Raw genomic sequence first — 19122 nt, forward strand, 5'->3', positions numbered from 1 at the left:
GATTATTTTTGGTTTTTATCAACCAAAAGGGGAAGAGACGTGCAATATATCAAAATTTAAAATTCTTCATTGCACGATCAAAAATTAAAATTTTCCCAAAGATAGAGAAAAGAAAATTTTGGCTTAAAATTTTAAAATTGTCTATGTATCTAACCAATTTCTTTTCTAGGTACCGCTATTGGGATTACAAGTTGTTGCTATTACGAGACCTACAAGTACCGCTATTGGGATTACAAGTTGTTGCTATTACGAGACCTACAAGTAAAATTTTTGAACCCTTATTATGTGCTAATGTGAAAACAATTTTTCAAATTCATGCATACACAAAGAGGAAGCACACACTTGTAAAATTTAAATTTTAGGTTTGTTTGATAAATACCAAAAAGGGGAAGATTGAAAGGATATCTTTGATATTAATTTATTTTGGTATTTATAAATAAACGTAAAATTTAAATCACCTAGTAATCCTCCCAATAGGATCATTAATTTGCATGATTATCTTTAAGTGGAAAAGTTATTTCTAGCAAGTTATTTGAAAAATCATTTTATATTTCTTTGTTTCAAAATACCTATTTTTAAGAAATATATTCACGCAATATTCATGCTGAGGGATATCGCCACTCTACGATATTTCCCTATCTTCATATTGCAAAATTAAACTCGCATGAAGATCGAAAAAGGATTATCAAGATTTGATATTCTTTAGAACCCTCATGTAACATTATTTTTTAAATCTCTCAATTAAAGTAATTTATTCCCTGATTTACCAATTCCTATTTTACGGGATAAATTATCTTTAATTATCCAAAAATAAATCTTTCATTCCAAAAATTGTTTTCTATCCAAAAGAAAGATTTACTCTATCAAAACATTAATATTTGGATGGTCAAATATTAATATCCATTTTTATTGGTTCGTTAAATATTTTCTCCAAGGTCTCTCAAATTAATCATTTTTCGGAAAAAATATTTTAATACTTAGAATACACTTTAAAATTGTCAAAACCATGATTTTTCATGAATCATATTATTCTAAGTATTTTGGTATCAAAAATTAGTCAAGGGTCTACTCGTTTTGACCAAATACTATTTTTCTCGGTTTACGTATATTTCCTTATTTATCGAAGGAAATTAATTTAAATGCTCAGAATATTTCCATAAAACTCCAAACTATTTTATTCTCAAGGAAATATATTTGTAGTATTTATCCAAGTCAAAATTCTAGCCAAAAACGTTTTACAAATCGTCAAAAGGATTTACGTATTTTATTCATACCCGGAAAGCGGCTTTTATCGTTTTAATTCCGAATAAAATACTTCCACTTGCTAGAATGACTTGAAACTTTGGGGGTGTCATTTTTATGATGTGATGTATGTTAGGTAAAAGTTTTGTGATTTTTGGAGAATGTTTGTCGGGGTGTGTTTCCGAACGGTTGACCTGAGAAGCTTTGACTGAGCGTTTGACCTAGGAGACTTTGACCAAAAATTACCAAACTTCACAGATTTCCATTTTCCAATATTTAGAAAATTGTCATATTTTTTGTTGGATTTATTGGAGATGTTTAGAAATAAGCTAGTTTTAATTAACGATACTTAATCGTTAATTAATAGTTAATTGGGTTGCATTGGGGTGTGTGCCTTATCCTCTTCCAAGCAATAAGTGCTGAGATAAGGTGTCACATGTTGGTTGTCAAGTTGCTAGGCTAGTGGACAAGAACAATGTACTCATCCCTTACATCACCTACCCACTTACATCATCCCTTACATCACCTTCCACTACCCACTACCCCAAAATTTCCCTATAAATACCACCCCATCCCCATTCAATTTCTACACAAGCTAAAGAGCTAATTAGTTGCTGGGAATTTTAGAAGTATTCTCTCTTTCATCTCTACAAACACTCTCTACAAATACTTCTCCTCTAAAACCTCCATTCTTATACATATATATTTATATATACAAGGTTTTAGTTATATAAGCTTAGTTCAACCAACCTAGCTCTCTCCCAACCCAACTAGCTCAACCACTACTACTTTAGGCCTCCCGTAGGGCTGCCCAAGTTCCGCCACTAAGCCAAAATCCGGCCGAACCTCCGGCGAATTTTTCAGGCGAACTTTCCGATCGTTTTTGTAAGTGGTTATTATTTTTAGCTTCGATTCGAGTCTTAACCGACCATTATATATACAAGAGCTCGTTATTATTCTTGATCTATTCATCTTAAAGCTCTTCATCTTAAATCTCTTAGAAAGGAGATTTATTATTTCGAATTAATTTCAAACACGAACTAATAAGTCGTGTTATTCGAAATATAAATATATACACGAACTATAGATTCGTTGTATATTTACACGAACTAAGATTCGTTATATTTGAGTTATATTACATAAGAACAAAGATTATATCATTCGAAATATTCAAACTCAAATATATATAGATATATATAAACACAAACGCACTTTAATTTATATTCTTGTTTTTATTGTGTTTATAGACTTTCTCTCTCTTCGTTTTAAACTTGCTTCATCTAGTCCAAAAGACTACATCAAGAGAAGAGTTGTCTCAAGAAAAGTTAATAGCTAAAGAGCTAACCAAAAAGCTTTCTTGATTTTATTACTTCGATATTAGGCATACAAACGAAGTAATAAATAATACTTGTCAAAAAGGACGAGTAACCAAGTCGTAAGCCTTTGAGCCATAGACGACAATTTAAACTCCGAAGATCTTTATAAGCATTATCTAACGGGGAGTTTAAATTAACAAGTATTCGTAATTTGTAATATTACGAGAATACTTGAAAAAGTCTAAAGCGAAGCACGCTTATAAGGCTTTATTTACTCCAACCAAATACTTATCTTTAGTATTGGAGTAAGTTAAGAAGTATACTTATATTTTTCTATATCCTTAGGAAAGTATACTTTAAATATATATATCATCAACATATATATATACCCACTATCGGCCTAGTTGCGTCTAGTCCAAAACCCTCTTTATAAACTAAGGTTATTTGTCGTAGATATTGTTTTCTAAGTTTTGCAGTGAGGTGAAGTGAAGTGAGGTGATCTTCGTTCTAAGACCCAAGTCCTAGACGAGCTAACGGGGAGTTAGTCGTCTTTGCACCGTGAGGAAGAGGAAAGACCCAAGACCTAAGACCTAAGATCCAAGACCCGCAAAAGTTTAGAAGTTCAAAGACTACACCCGGAGTACAACGACTTTGAGGAGGTGACGGGGAGTTACGCTCCAAGAAGAGTCTTGTAAGTTTACATTTATAGTGAGGAGGTAACGGGAAGTTACGCTCCAAGATATATATTTGTAAAGGCTTCTCCGCCTACTGTAAAGGAGTTTCTTTATAGTAGAGAAAATCTCGAGTCCGGGGAGGAGCTCGGGGACTGGAGTAGGGGTGAGTGGACTCCAAGTGTTGAGTTAGCCACCGCGAACCAGGATAAAATCTCGTGTGTCGTATTACTCTTACATTGCTTCCGCACACATAAACTGCCTATACTCTCGATAAAAGCTATTCAAAAGGGGGATAAATTTTATTACACCACATCAATTTTTAAATTGGTGATTAAGCTATTCAACCCCCCCCCCCTTCTAGCTTAAATTACACTCTATCGGGACCTAACAAATAACCTTGTTAAAATATAAATATATTATTTTAAATACTAGAGTCATAAACTTTTAGTTGTTTGTGGTAACAATTAAAAATAATGTGTAAAACTTTATAAATAATATTTTTACTACTTGAACTCATATTTCTAGGTATTTGTTTGATATTTTTGGTGACTTTAGTGACCATCTTGAAACCGTTTTGAGTTAGTGACCAACTTGATACATTAAGACCACTTCAGTAACCAAGTTGATAATTAACCTTTAAGAAAAACAAAAGTCAGAAGAAACAGCTGCTGGATCTCTTGTCCAAACCGGCACAATGACTAAAAAAAAAAAAAATCATCTTTATTCAATTTCAAACTTTGATTTTTATAGAGTTCGGAGATGTCATGGAGCACCCATAATGCTCCCGTCCCGTTCTAGTTTTTCACTGACCCATTTAGTGCCACATAAGAAAAGAAGCAAGTTTGTTTAAAAAAGTGTCCCAGCTCGCCCAATGCTAGATCCAGTTACCATAGACTCATTTTAATTTTATTATCGTATATATGTAATGTCATTCATCCTGCAGATGAAAGTAAAAAATAAAAATCAGAAAAGTGTTCTAAGTGGGACGAGCTGGTGGGACTGTCCACTGTTTTCTTGTTTACTTCGGTGCTTTCTCAATCCCATTTTAAGAGCATGTTCCATTTTTGTTAGAACTGTGAATCTAGCTCAAGAACTCCATTAAAACTCAGAGAAAAGTGTATATAGAGAGAACTGTATTAAAGTGTATTTACAAGAACTAACTATACAAAGTAACCACTACTACTGTTTATATACACAGAAGATGTAACAACCACTAACTCTAACAACTTTTCCCACCACCACTATTTGACTTTGCCAGCTGCACTTGTTGACTCTGACTCTGCCAGTTGGCTTTGTCCACCACTCTGTATGTTAAGATCCCCCCTCAAGTTAGGAGTGTGAAACAGATTGAATACTCCTAACTTGGAGAGTAAGTACTTCAACTGGTATGATGGCAGAGCTTTGGTAAATAGATCTGCAGGCTGTTCTGTAGTGGATAAATGATGCGTAACTACCACACCTTGTTTGATCTTTTGGCGAATTAGATGACAATCTATTTCTATGTGCTTAGTCCGTTCGTGAAAAATAGAATTGGCTGCTATATGTAGAGCAGACTGATTATCACAGTAAAGTGAAACTGGAGCTAAGTTGGGAGTATGTAGTTCTTTGCAGAGAGACAAGATCCAAGTAATTTCACAGCACGCATCAGCCATGGCTCGATACTCAGCTTCAGCTGACGAACGAGACACAGTCTGTTGGCGCTTACATTTCCACGAAATCAATGACTTTCCTAGTGTAACACAAAACCCAGTAATGGACTGCCTGGTTTTCTTGCAACTTCCCCAATCAGCATCAGTATATACTCGTAGATCATAAGCAGAGGAGCTGGAAAAGAAAATACCCTGACCACAAGTCTGTTTCAAGTAACGAACTAATTTAAGGGCAGCTTGCCAGTGTACTTCCTGAGGTTGATGCATAAATTGTGCTAGAATATGTACAGAGTAAGCCAAGTCCGGCCTGGTAATGGTTAAGTAGATCAATCTACCAATCAATCGTCTGTATGACGAAACATTCTGAATCATAGGTGAATCAGATTCTGCTGTGAGATTATGATTCTGATCAAGTGGTACCAGTACTGGATTTGCATCTTCAAACCCAACATCTCGAATAATGTCAAGTGAATACTTTCTCTGATTTAAGTAGATGCCAGACTTTGTCCTTGCAATCTCTATACCTAAGAAGTATTTTAAAGGACCCAGATCCTTGATTTTGAACTTAGACGCTAAGAAGGTTTTAACTTCAGTCATAAGATCAACAGCATTCCCTGTAAGCACCATATCATCAACGTAAACTAGCATAATCACTATCTGGGCACCTTTGCGAAATACAAATAGACTAGAGTCTGTAAAGGCCTGTTGGAATCCAAACTCTAGTAAAGCCTCAGACAGGATAGTAAACCATTCTCTGGGAGCTTGACGAAGCCCATAGATGGACTTAATGAGTCGACAGACCAAGTGCTGTGAAGGGAATTTGCGTAGCAGCTCTGCAGGAATCTGATAACCTGGTGGAATTTCCATGAACACTTCTTCATGTAAATAACCATGTAAAAACGCAATTGTGACATCTAATTGAGTCAAGGGCCAATTGTTCATGGCTGCTAAGGCAAGAATAACTCGAAATGTTGTCATTTTTGCAACCGGTGCAAATGTATCAAAGAAATCCAATCCTTCAGTTTGTGTGAAGCCTTTGGCAACAAGCCTGGCCTTGTATCGATCAATTTGTCCATCAGCCTTATATTTAACCTTGTATAGCCATCGACAATCCACTGCCTTCTTATTTGGTGGTAATGGGACCACTTCCCATGTTTGGTTGGCCTCTAAGGCTGCCAGTTCAACATCCATAGCTGTACACCAATCACTTGATTGAACAGCCTGCTTATAAGTATGAGGTTCTGGAATTTTGGTAATATTGGCAAGGAACTGAGTGTAAGCAGGTTGAAACTCAGTATAGTTGATAAAGTGGTCAGCTGTAGATGTAGCCAGACTAGCAGGTAAGTTTGTGTAATCCTGAAACTTGACAGGTACACGTCTCTGTCTAGTTGGCCTAGTAGGAGCAGTTGGTACAGCAGTGGTGGTAGGCTGAGATGTCACAGTAGTAGACGGAGTGTCACGAGAGCTAGTGAAAGGTGATTCACTATTTGCTGAAGTAGGTTCAGGAACTGGTACATATGTAATAGGGTCTGTGGCAACATATAAAGGTGAGTTGTCTGGAAACATTGTTACAGTAGCTGGTTGCTGAGACACAATTCGTTGAAATGGAAACTGATTCTCAACAAATTTCACATCTCTAGACACAAAGACCTGTCTAGTATCCAGATTCAGAACCTTATAACCTTTCTTGTTGAAAGGATATCCCACAAATACTCCCTTAACACCTCGAGCAGCAAACTTGTCTGTAGACTGTGGTACTACAGTAGCATAGCACAAACACCCAAAAACTTTGAACAAAGAGTAATTTGGTTTGCACCCAAACAGTATCTCATATGGGGATTTACCATCTAGTAGAGGTGTAGGAGTGCGATTAATAAGATAACATGCGGTTAAGACACAATCACCCCATAAGGTAACTGGAATATTAGACTGAAAGCGCAAAGCTCGAGCCACATTAAGAAGATGCCTATGTCGACGTTCTACAATACCATTCTGCTGTGGTGTGTAGACACAAGTAGTCTGGTGAACAATACCATGACTAGCAAACAAACTCCGAACTTTGGAATTTAAAAATTCAGTGCCATTATCAGATCGAAAGGATTTGATACTGACTTTAAATTGTGTTTGCACATACAGAATAAACTCAGCAAGAATAGAGTTAACTATGGACTTATCAGTTAGCAGAAATAACCAAGAAGCTCTAGACTTATCATCAACAAGAGTTAAAAAATACGAACAATTGCCATTAGTTTTTACTCTATATGGTCCCCATAGGTCCATATGAACCAAGTCAAAAATAGCAGTACTAGTAGTTTCACTTTGAGCAAATGCATATCGAACTTGTTTAGACAGTTGACAAGTATCACAAGCATAAGGTTTTGCATTTTTACAAGCAACAGGAAACAAATTCAGAATAGACATAGGTACATGTCCAGTACGAGCATGCCACAGTTCGCATGACTCAGTTGATGAAGAAGCTGACAGACAAGTAGCAGGAGTGGAAAGAGTAGCTGAATGCAGTAAGTAAAGACCATTGCTAGCTTTACCAATCTCTAGGTCCCTCATCAAGGTAGGGGCCTGAAGAGAACAAGTATCTTTATGAAAGATAATTGTAGATGAAGAACTAGAGAGCAACTGAGATATGGACAATAAGTTGTAATGAAACTGTGGTACATGCAAAACATTGTGTAAAACAATGTGAGCAGATAGAGTAACAGTACCAATATGTGTTACTTGTGCAGTGTTACCATTAGGTAAATGTAAGACAGACTGACAAGGAGTAACATTAGTGAGTAACTGAAGATATGGTGTGACATGATTAGTTGCACCACTATCAAGGATCCAGTCACCAGCAGAATAAGTACAACTAGCAACAGGACTAGCAAAGTGAAGAGTACCTGCAAAGTGTGTACTGTTTACAGCAGCATAAGGATTGCCTTCAGCATGTGTTGAACCATAGTTGGTATTCTGCAACATCTGCAAGATTTGATTGTACTGCTCATCAGAAAACTGGCCAAGATGTGAAGTCTGCACCTGAGGAAGTTCCTTTTCAGGTTGAGCAGTCTGCACTTGAGCAACTTGTGCAACTTGTGCAGGGACAGTCTTGGCTGCTAGATGTTTAGGCTTGGGCTTAGGTTTTCCATGCATTTTATGCCAGGGTGGATAGCCATGAAGACAAAAGCACTTGTCCTTCACATGTCCCTGCATATGACAGTAGTCACAAAAAACCTGAGGATCTGAGGTCTTCTTGGCAGACTTAGCATTTGCAGGCTTATAGTTCACAGACAAAGCAACATTCTCAGAATTAATATGAGATGCACCAAGGAATCCTCGTTGACTTTCATCTTGCAGCAGCATAGCATAGCACTGACTTAGTGAAGGAAGAGGCTGCATGAGTAGAATCTGACCTCTGATGGTCATAAACTGGTCACTGAGGCCCATCAGAAAGTTAGTGAGTTGAACATTCTGATCATATGCATCCAACTTACCATTCACCGTACAAGTACACAGATTACAGGTGCACCTAGGAGCAATTGTCAAGCAATCTAACTCATCCTGCAGTGTCCTGAACTTAGTAAAATAAGCCGTAATAGACAATGTGCCCTGTGCCAAATGTGCAATCTCCTTTCTTAAGCCAAACAACTTAGGAACATTGGACTGAGCATAACGAACCCTAAGTTCATCCCAAATAGCCTTTGCAGTACGCATATAGACAATACTACTGCGAATAGTGCTATTGACAGAGTTAAACAACCACGATGTGACCATATTATTGCATCTGGTCCAATGCACAAACAGAGGAGAATTTGCTGGTGGTTGTACATATGAACCGTCCACAAAACCTAGTTTAAGCTTAGAAGAGAGTGCAATTTCCATAGATCTCAACCAATTACCATAATTGGACTCATCTAGGGTTACAGAGGTGAGTACTAGGCCTGGATTATCTGATGGATGCAAGTAATATGGATGATTAACATCTAAAGCAGTAGATGTAGATCCCATAGTAATTGTAGCATATGAAGCAGCTGTGGACGCCATGAAAGTATGTAAAAACACAAACAGATGATGTGCACTAAGCAAGAACTCAGATAACAGATATAATGATAGGAGCAATTATCACACCAATCACAAATTGCAACGGATAATTGCAATCACAAATCACAGAGAAATGATAAGAAGCAAAGAGAATCGAAGAATAGAACCGTAAAGAGATTAACGAAATGTGCGAAGAGAGAATCAGCGGAGAACAGCGGAGACACGAAGCGAAGCTACACCGTGTAATGGAGAGGAGGAAACTCGATCACGGCTCTGATACCATGTTAGAACTGTGAATCTAGCTCAAGAACTCCATTAAAACTCAGAGAAAAGTGTATATAGAGAGAACTGTATTAAAGTGTATTTACAAGAACTAACTATACAAAGTAACCACTACTACTGTTTATATACACAGAAGATGTAACAACCACTAACTCTAACAACTTTTCCCACCACCACTATTTGACTTTGCCAGCTGGACTTGTTGACTCTGACTCTGCCAGTTGGCTTTGTCCACCACTCTGTATGTTAAGAATTTTACGTGAGCCCGATCCAGCAAATGAGCCCTCATTGTGGATGCTCTTAAGGTCACTTGTGCACTCTTAATCAAAGAAAATTGTATGCTAGAGTGGTGTATCCAACTAGCATCTTAACAGGATCTATTATATATAATCGGTTGATTTTAGTGGTGTGCTTTGACGTAGATTTTAAATAAAATGTCGAATAATTATTATAGAAATTTTAGGATTCAAGTATAGAGACTCAAAATCTCATGGAATGCAGCAAGTGAGCCCTCATTGTGGATGATCTTAAGGTCACTTGTGCACTCTTAATCAAAGAAAATTGTATGCTATAATTATTATAAAAATTTTAGGATTTAAGTACAGTGACTCAAAATCTCATGGATTCCGGTGTAAATTTAAAAAACTTAAAATACACCGAACAATTTAATAAAATCTATCATTTTACGAAGTCCAAAAGAACCCATTAACATTTGAATACCATCACATTTTAGTGATTTTTAGATAATCTCAATTGAACTATGACAATCCATCATTTACTTAATACAGTATAACTGTATAGTGTTACATACTTGGATTTGTCGGAACTTGATTTTAATTATTTTCTGTTTTTCATTTGGATAACAATATTTTCAATTTTATTTCTTTTCAAAACCCTAGTTTTATAGCTTTAAAATACTAAATCGACACCTCTAAGATTTTAGGGACAGATATTTTCTAACACTAATGTTGGAATACTGTAAGCCCTCATCCTAAATAATTCGATTTCACCTCATACATATATGCTGAGGACCAATACCCTTAAAATGATATATATTTATCCTTAAAATGATATATATTTATGATCATATAAACCATCATCCTCAAACTACACCTTTGGATCACTTGACATTCAAATTTGAAAGATATTCTTTTAATTATCTTAAATGTATCATCCAACAGACGCTTGTGATGGGAAAATTATTACTTCAACTCTTTACCGGAATTTCCATCAAGTGTTATTCTACTTGGGACTGCCGCCGATAATATGTTAAACAAATCAACAAAATGACAGGTCATTTTTCTGAGGGATTCAGTAAGCCATGAGATACCATAAGAGGAGATTCCACAACCATCTTTAGACAATTGAACTGCAGAGCTAAGATGGGCTTTGATAGCAAAACATCAATGCTCAGGTTTCTTTTATTTTCAGAATGTTCGCCATCAGGATGTTGTGTTGTGTCATTTTGCTCTGCAGATGGCCCCAAAACTTTAGCCGGTGACGTTAGTTTTACCCTGAATTTTAAAAATGAATGGGTGAAATAGCAATCACTGTCCCAATATAGGGGCATAGACATGCTATGCTTATCAGCTTTTATTGTTTTAACTGAGACATTTGATCTCAGTAGCTTCATGAATTGAGATATGCATAAAATAATGTTTAAACAAGTAAGAAACCTGCAGTCAATCTGGCAAGAGTACTTCAGAAGATGAGGGTTATACTCCGTTCTGCCACTGTAGTTGAGTGAGAAAGTTTGTCAGTGGTATATCAGGAATTCTTTTTTGGCCAAATGTAAATTAGGATATTTATGGACACCCAAATGATTTTCTGCAAAATTATACCTGTAGCTAGGGAGTGACATCTTCATAGTTGGACCCGTCCATTTACCAGAATTCAGCTCATTTACGGCATCTAGGTCATAAAAAATAAATGAGGAGAATGGAAGGTGAATCTGAATGCATTAAACTTTAGATTTAAAGAAGGTATCCGGGTCATAAAAATAAATGAGGAATTGGACCCATTCATATACCAGAATTCAACTCACTCCGTCTAGGTCATTAAAAGTAAATGAAAAAACAGAATTTAAATCTAAATGCGTTGAACATATGATTTATAAAACAGGCATTTTGCTTTAAACAAACAGACATTTAGGTCATAAAAGATAAAAAAGGAAAACAGAATGTATCCCAAGTTGGACCCTCATCTCGAAATTAGTGTTAAGAGCATCTCTACTTGGGGTAGAACTTTTAGCTAAGAATCCACATCATGCTATAAATAAATATCATATAGATTTTGTAAAAAAAATAGCACTCGAGTGGGACATTCCATTGGCTAAAATTATAGGTAAGCCTGTCATGTTGGCTATATATGCTGATGAAATTTCATGTCATTTAATTATTATATTGAAATAATATATAGTCCTTTTATAACTAATCCTATCACATTGGCTATATATGCCGAAGCTCAAAAGACCTAGTGAAATAATATATAATCCCATTATAACACGTTGAAATAATATTAACATACTTTTTTTTTAATATAATCAATCATTATATTATTATAGTCGACTTCACTGGAGCACAACACCTTAGAGGGTCAGCAAATTTTACATCATTAATATTTTATATTATTTTCAGCCAACATCACTGGAGATGCACTAAGTAACTATGTACACAAGGGCAAAATATTGATGTTAATTAGCCGACAAAAGAAAGTACATATACAAGTCAGAATCCATAGTTGCAGAAATGGAAACTCTAATCTAAATTCTTGTGTTTTATAGTTATAAGTTTCATGTGATTCACTTCGTATAAAGGTATCATACATACCTTTGCCCAAAGCTTTAAGTTTTTTTTTATATAATATATAATTAGACACTCACCCATCCAACTTGTTTTTTGACAAGATTCAAACCCTTGATCTTGAGGGAATAAGATTGATACCGCTAGACAAAAAGCCCAATGGTAAGTTTTAAGTTTTTAAAATAGGTTATATCATATGAGTCTGGGTTTAGTGGATAACTCCTTAATAAAAGAATTCTGGAGTAAACTCTTTGTTTTAAAAGAATTATAATATCTTTTAAATGGAATGCATGTGTTTTATAAGTTAAAAAAATATATATCAAAAGAATTATGCATTTTGAAAAAAAAAATAGTGATAAAAGATTTACAGAACACATAACAATTATGTATGGACTACTGTCTACTACTTACTCCGCAAAAATTATCACATCTTTAGTTATAAATGCATGTGCTATGTTGATAAATGCACAAGCATGAGAATATTATATTCATTTCAAGAAGAAAATAGGAACAAAGTATTCAGAACACACACATGTCGCGTACAGAACATACTAGTTCCACGAAGAACTAGTTCTCATATGAGAACAGAGCCCAGCCCAGCCCTATACTAACTATACCAACAATATATTATAGATCTAGCGGATATAGCTCATCCTTGGTTATTTAAAAGTCACCCATAACCTTGCCTCTTTGACAAACATTTATAAGATATTCAACAAGAAGTTAAAATGTTTTGGAATGTTTTGAGTAAAAAAGTACCATGCTTTGTTTGGTGGGAGGTAGAATTTAGGTGGTACTAGAATGAAATTTGTACTATTTCTGCCTAAATTTACATAATTTTTTAATCTCTTCTTTATTCCCTTCTTACTAATTTAAACTACTCCCTCCATGCCAAAATAAATGTCTTTTTTGATTTTTGACTAGTCTAATTGACTATATTTTGACTCAAATTTATATATTTATATAATTGAAAAAACCCAAAAAAAAACACTATACCATTAAAAAGTAAATTTAGTCTATTTTATAATATAACTTTTTATTTTCTAAAGTAATAAATAAATACTTTTTAATATTGAGTCAAAAATTAGTCAATTTGACTTTTTCAAAACCGAAAGGAACGTGTAATTTGAGATGGAGGTAGTAGTAAGATTGACTTTTTAATCTCATTTTCGTTCAAATCTCATCATAAAAGAATTTTATTAATTTTTATTTTACTCTTTCATCTTGTAGTATTCATTTTCAACTTTAATTTTTTAAGAAGAAAACCCATTTCATTCCGCCAACTAAGCATAGCATAACAGATTGTCTTGGATGCTTTAATTTCCAAGAAAGTCAAAGCATAAAAATGTCGTTCAGGAACTTACCCCCAGTAGTTAGGTTGATATTACAGAAGTCCGCTGCAGCAGTATCCTTAGTTTCAGAGACTTGTATATCCATGCAATTTGTTGAACCGCCAACACCGATCATGTTTAGAAAGGTATTGAATTTACTTTTTGGCTTTGGAGTTGCTGAAATTTGCTGCTCGCATAGAAATATTTCATAAATGTAAAAAAAAAAAAATAATCCTTCGTCGAAGCCGAAAGGCTTCAAGTAACATAGATATTTTTGAACCATAGACCTAAGCCTATATAGGAAGAGCATAGACATCATGTAGAAAAGGAAGTTTATTTCCAGGAAAATCAAATGACCTACAAAGGTTACTGGGAAGGATAAAAATGTTCCCAACTCTTCACCTTTGAGAACTTGGCAACATAACTTGGAAGTCCTACGTCCTGCAAGAGCACAATTAAAAAGGCATATGGACAGTACTCACGGGATAAAATAAATTCTTAGACAGCTATATTTCAATTTTCTCTTTTGTCTTAACATGCGAGAAAGAACAACTGATTGCAGAGTCGAATTTCTCCAATTGTAAAGGAAGGAGAAAGTGTGGCTAAGATAAACACATCATGTTTAATTTTGCTCTTAATAATGTTGTAATTCAGTTGAAAGCTATTACCTTTCGGCCATGAAGGCATGCTTCATTACTGCTAACGAGTACCCTAGCTGCCCATCTGAAAAGATTGCAAGGACATATTGCATTGGCTTCACGTTATAGTTTGAAGTCAGATACAAGCGCATTAACAGTAGAGGCAAGGAACTATTGCTTATATTATTATAAATAAATTATTTATTTAGGTAAAAGTAAAAATAAGAAATAGTATGCAATTAGCCTCACATATTCATTGCCTCAAATCTGATTGGTAATTGTATTAACTTGTATGAATGACAAGAACTTAAGCAATGATGTAGAGTGAACTCTATACTTACGCGCAAGATGTAGGGGGATTCCATACAATTCCACCAATCACCACCAGCTGAACAACAACGAAAACCAATATTTTAAAGTTAACAATAACATAGTAATAGCAGCATTTTTCATTCGATTCCAAAAAAAGTATGCCCAAACAATGGCATTTAGATCCATTATCTAATAGTGTATGAAACAGAGCTAATTTGATAAAGCAATCAAAAGTAGGCAAAAACCTCATCAAAAGTTCCAACGGGGCTGTCACTGTAATTGGCAAGAAAGAAGCCACCCAGAGTATACCTGTGGATCACAAATGAAGCTATTGATACCAAAAGAGTTTTTCTTTGACAAGATATACTTATAGAACGCATAATTCAATATATACCCAAATGCTTCAACAAGTCTAAACTCTTTTGGTATAAAAGCTCGAGCTGTTTCAGCCTTCACGAGATTGAGCTGGTATAGGGCACTGAAAGGGAAAGAAAAAAGAAGAAAACAAGTTGATACCTACTCTGACTTCTATGAAATTCGGGGAAAACAAATGAATGGAGACTAAACACTTGCCTGCCTTTGAAAACCCAGGGAGGATTTCCATACCCACTAGTTATTGAGTTAGTTTCTTCAGCTTTCATATAGATATCATATAGCAGCTCAAAAACTTGAAAATACAACTGAGCATTAGAGATAAGATATTACTAGTAAGTACTAGTGCTAAGAATAAAAAAAAAATTAAAATTAGCAAAAAGTTAAATTAGTTGGGGGACAACACATGACATGCTGCTGCTCCTAAATTATATGGGCCCATCTGAAATGTTAAGTATGAAATGAAGAGATCAAGCATTAAAGTAACTTGGGTGGTGAAGAAGATGAACCAGAAGAAGAAGAGATCCTCGTGTGTATGTGTGAGTGTGGACAGACAGACAGTAATAAGTTAAAAATATAAGCAAAAAAGAAGTAGCAGTACTTGTAAAATGAAACAAGTTACTTACAGAACAGAAGGCTTGGATCTAAACCCGGCTGCAGCAGATTGCTGGTATGGTCTGCCACTGATGAGCAAATAATGAACACAAAAAAATGAATTTGAAGATATTTAGACCGGGTCGGGTCTGGATGGGTCTGTACTCTGTAATGTTTTGGTACCTGGATTGTTTTGCTTCAGACCTGAGGTAGTTTGGACAATCTAAAAAAAAAAACTTCTCCTCATCTACATATACGGGTTTAAGAAAAGTAAAAGTTAGAATTAGTTTCTCTTTTTACTTCTGCTTCTCTTAAACAAACGTGAGCATGGACTATATTATGGGTCTTTCTAATGAGCACACACTAACAATAACTTTTCATTTAGGTGGAGAATTTTGATTAGCAAAAATTTTTGTGCGTGAAGAGGACCATCATTATTAATGAGATGAAAGTCGATAGAAATGCACCACCTGATTAAAAAATAATTGTTAATGCGTGTACATGAGCACATGGTAGAAAATCCGAATATAAAATGATACATGCAGAGAGTGGAAAATGATGCAGTAATTAAATTAGAGCATGAGACGCATTATCATCACTAATGTAAGCAATTAAACAAGAGAGGTTGACGCATCAGCGCTATTCTTTGTTTTAGTTTGAGACGGGAACCACGTAACCTGAAAATCTTGTGCAGCTCCTCCACCTGTGCACCACAAACAAATACTATCGTGAATGGACACAAATACCATCGTGAATCCAAACTAAAAATCGAAACGATATACATGCGGTGACATTAAGTCACTGACACGGTACAAATTCTCTGTATTAATCAAGGACAGTGGAGGGGTCTGACAAAATCTCGTAGAGCTAAAGCGTTCGTCTCAGGCATTTTATCAAACAGGTGGTGTGTCTGACATTGCTTGATAGACGGGGAGAGTGAGTGTGAGACTGAGATGGATGAAGAAATAGAACGATTCTTGTTGTTGTCGTCCAAGACTGGGGCTGATACAAAAACAAATGAAATCATTCTTTTATCAGGCCCTGCTAATTCAGGCAAAACTTCATTGCTCTTCCAATACGCATTTAACTCAGCCAAGTCAGCTGCTCTAATTCATTCACCAACACAACCCTCGTCTCCGCAAGTGGTGTTCATCTGCAAACGCCCCAAATTACAAGCCAAACCTCCTCTTCTTTCCCAGGGGGTTGATCCATCTTCTCCTCTATTTCACCTCATACACATTAAGTAATCACTATTTACTTCTACTGCTTACTCGTATCATATGTGCTCAATGCTCACCCCGTTTGTTCTTCGTGTTTTTCCAGGTATGTGGAACATGTTCAGGGACTTGTCGATTATTTCTCTGCGTTTCACCTGTATAGTCAATTTCCTGTTACAGTTATTGTTGATGATTTTGGACTTTATTTTCATGATGATCATGATTGGTAGGTGCCTGCTGCACTTTGTTGCTTTATCTACATATTTCATTTTCTGATTTCCCTGTTTTTTCTTCATTTCGTGTTTAGCTACAACAACACGAACCCTCGTGCTCGTGGAAGAGACTTCACAATGCTCAAAACTTTAGCGCTATGTTGCAATGCCATTAAACATGCCAAGTAACCCCTACAACTAGAGCATCCCTTTGCATCATTGCTTGTGATGACTAATGATGATAATAATATTACACATGACAGTGACACAGGCCACCCGTGTAAGCTTCTTCTCTCTGATACACATCAAGGTGATATGCCCAAGTTGCTATACATTTATAGGAGATGGGTCTCATCCATTTATGACATCAAAGGTTAGCCGCTGGAAATTTTAGGTCCTTCACTCGCCACACAATAACATACTTGCACACAAAGTCGTGAGTGAAATTCAGTGCTTTCTGTTTGTTTAAATCATATATTGATTATGATATGTGGAGGGTTTTCATTGGGTAGGTGACTCTGGATCATTTCTTCTCCAAAGGATTCCCTCTCAGAGTCCTGGCAACATGGATTTGCAGAATACAACAAGTGCTAAATACTCCATTGCTCTCCAGCAACTGATTGCGGAAGGATCCTGAAGATACAGTGACATCACCGTAGGTGTAGCTACCTATCACTCTATTTTCTCAAGCTATGTAGTGTATCTTATAAGCAGATGTTTCTGTTGTTTTCTACAGCTCAATTTTCTCTCTGCCAATGCTCATGTATGTCCTTGTATTGGTAGAAGAACAAATAAATATAAAAAAAATCAACTTATTAATTTGTAGGACTTGATTCTTGATAAGTTTATCCCGTGAAAATATTTTGGCTGTGTGATTATTGGTTCTAACTTCTTACTGAGGCAGCATGTGTGATCTTGACATGTTCTCTTCTGTATTTCTTTCAATATTCTATTGCTACCAGCATCAGTAAAGCATCCATGATCCCATGCTTTTGCTCTCTTCTTTTGATGGAAATTGCAGAATTTAAGTTATGCAGGTGAATAAGTCTCAAATAAAATGAATGGGGTAAATTCTTTACAGTCCATCTACATTAAACTAAGTAATATATATATCTATGTTGTGGACTGGGAGCATTAAGTTCGACCTGTGTGTTCTAAATATCCTAGTGAAATTACCTTGATCATAAATGGGTGCTGTATTATTAGATCGCTTGAAGTAGGAATTAAACATGATGTTAATTCTTTGCAAACTTCTTTAAGCATACAAGCAGCTCATACTAGCCGTAGATACATGCTCGACTCCTTTACATGCATATACCCTCAGCTCATAATACACTAAGTTTAAAGTCTGAGAAACGGAAACTAATACTTTAAAGGACCAGATTTTGGCTGTTCATACTCCTACCTAGTAGACTCCAGCCTGGTATTCAGGCTCACAGAACTCTCCTCCTAGGTCGTCACAAGCCTCCCCCGGAAATACCCTGTCAGATTTGCCATGAAATATTAAATGTTAAGCATTTAAAAGGTGTTCCTATATGTAGTTAGTTTAAGAAAAAGGAAAGGTCGGTTTATACGTCTTGGAAGTGTTGTAATCGAGATACTCTCTGTCAACTAACTCCTCTGAAACAGTCCGTGGCTGAGTGCTCTTGAGATCTGGTGTAAGTTTGACTTCTGGATACATTTCGACATTGCAAGCATCCCCTCCAATGGTCTCACAAGCTTCTGCTGGAAAAACACTGGTATATACACTACTTAGAAAACATGATCATAGTCTAGGAGTATATTTTATCCTAGGTTCGTGCAGTATGAAATTTTTCAGTGTGGCATTATATTAAATGACTTACGAAGTCCTGGTGTTGTAATCAACAATCTGAGTGTTGTCCTGTAATGAAGCAGAAAGCGTCTTGAGTTTATTGAACTTGGGACATTGTTTTACAGGAGTGATGATGGGGCTCCTAGATGATCGTTGATGAGATATTACAGACTGTTGGCATCTGAAGCTGAGGAAGGATGATGGCACAAAATATGTAGCTGCTGCCGGATGCATTCTTGTATCTATGCGACTCTTAAGGTATTCGGAATTAAAATGTGATGTTAGGATTGGTATGGGGGCATAGTTGTGGATAGAGGGAAATTTATTAGCAAATTGATGGGTTTGTTTGCATTGTATTCTTTATACCTGTGATTCTGAATTGTGTGGATATGTCAATGTTGATAAGATTGCCCAGATATTTTGAAATAAATGGATAAGGTACGGCATTCTCTGAGGCCTCATTTCCATGTCTGATACCAAATCTGATTTTTCCCAGTGGGATTAACGCAGTAATCAATACATCGAAAAGTAAAAAAAAAAAAAAAAAAAATTGGTGATAATGACAAATAATCCCGTAACTAATGAGTGACAACTACTCTCTTGTAAATAGTTCAGGTGAAGACAGAAAAATAAA

At 35.8% G+C, this 19122-nt stretch overlaps 3 protein-coding genes across 5 annotated transcripts; 1 reads left to right on the forward strand and 2 right to left on the reverse strand.

Annotated features, from left to right (window-relative positions):
• Positions 1 to 10233: 10233 nt before the first annotated feature.
• Positions 10234 to 15478, reverse strand: LOC108195979 (protein NEOXANTHIN-DEFICIENT 1). 3 transcript variants are annotated; one of them, XM_064080999.1, is made up of 11 exons: positions 15279 to 15472; positions 14854 to 14947; positions 14675 to 14758; positions 14526 to 14589; positions 14310 to 14356; positions 13999 to 14053; positions 13733 to 13771; positions 13364 to 13517; positions 11040 to 11109; positions 10875 to 10931; positions 10234 to 10712 (listed from the first exon to the last, which is right to left on the reverse strand). In XM_064080999.1, the coding sequence occupies exons 2-11, from the start codon at positions 14919 to 14921 to the stop codon at positions 10493 to 10495; spliced, it is 858 nt and encodes a 285-aa protein (XP_063937069.1). In that variant the 5' UTR covers positions 14922 to 14947; positions 15279 to 15472; the 3' UTR covers positions 10234 to 10492. The 3 variants fall into 3 exon arrangements, with proteins under 3 accessions (XP_063937069.1, XP_063937068.1, XP_017218512.1); XM_064080998.1 differs by having other exon boundaries at positions 14854 to 14960; XM_017363023.2 differs by lacking the exon at positions 13733 to 13771 and having other exon boundaries at positions 14854 to 14960; positions 15279 to 15478.
• Positions 15479 to 15789: 311 nt separating this feature from the next.
• Positions 15790 to 18949, forward strand: LOC108195980 (uncharacterized). The gene is made up of 5 exons (XM_017363024.2): positions 15790 to 16489; positions 16570 to 16689; positions 16771 to 16860; positions 16939 to 17048; positions 17188 to 18949. Exons 1-5 carry the CDS (start codon positions 16200 to 16202, stop codon positions 17310 to 17312), a joined length of 735 nt encoding a protein of 244 aa, XP_017218513.1. The 5' UTR covers positions 15790 to 16199; the 3' UTR covers positions 17313 to 18949.
• Positions 17893 to 18722, reverse strand: LOC108195983 (light-regulated protein, chloroplastic). Its single transcript, XM_017363025.2, has 3 exons — positions 18520 to 18722; positions 18250 to 18411; positions 17893 to 18156 (listed from the first exon to the last, which is right to left on the reverse strand). Exons 1-3 carry the CDS (start codon positions 18720 to 18722, stop codon positions 18081 to 18083), a joined length of 441 nt encoding a protein of 146 aa, XP_017218514.1. The 3' UTR covers positions 17893 to 18080.
• Positions 18950 to 19122: the final 173 nt, after the last annotated feature.

The sequence above is a fragment of the Daucus carota genome, chromosome 7 (assembly GCF_001625215.2).
Source record: "Daucus carota subsp. sativus chromosome 7, DH1 v3.0, whole genome shotgun sequence".
NCBI classification, from domain to species: Eukaryota; Viridiplantae; Streptophyta; class Magnoliopsida; order Apiales; family Apiaceae; genus Daucus; species Daucus carota.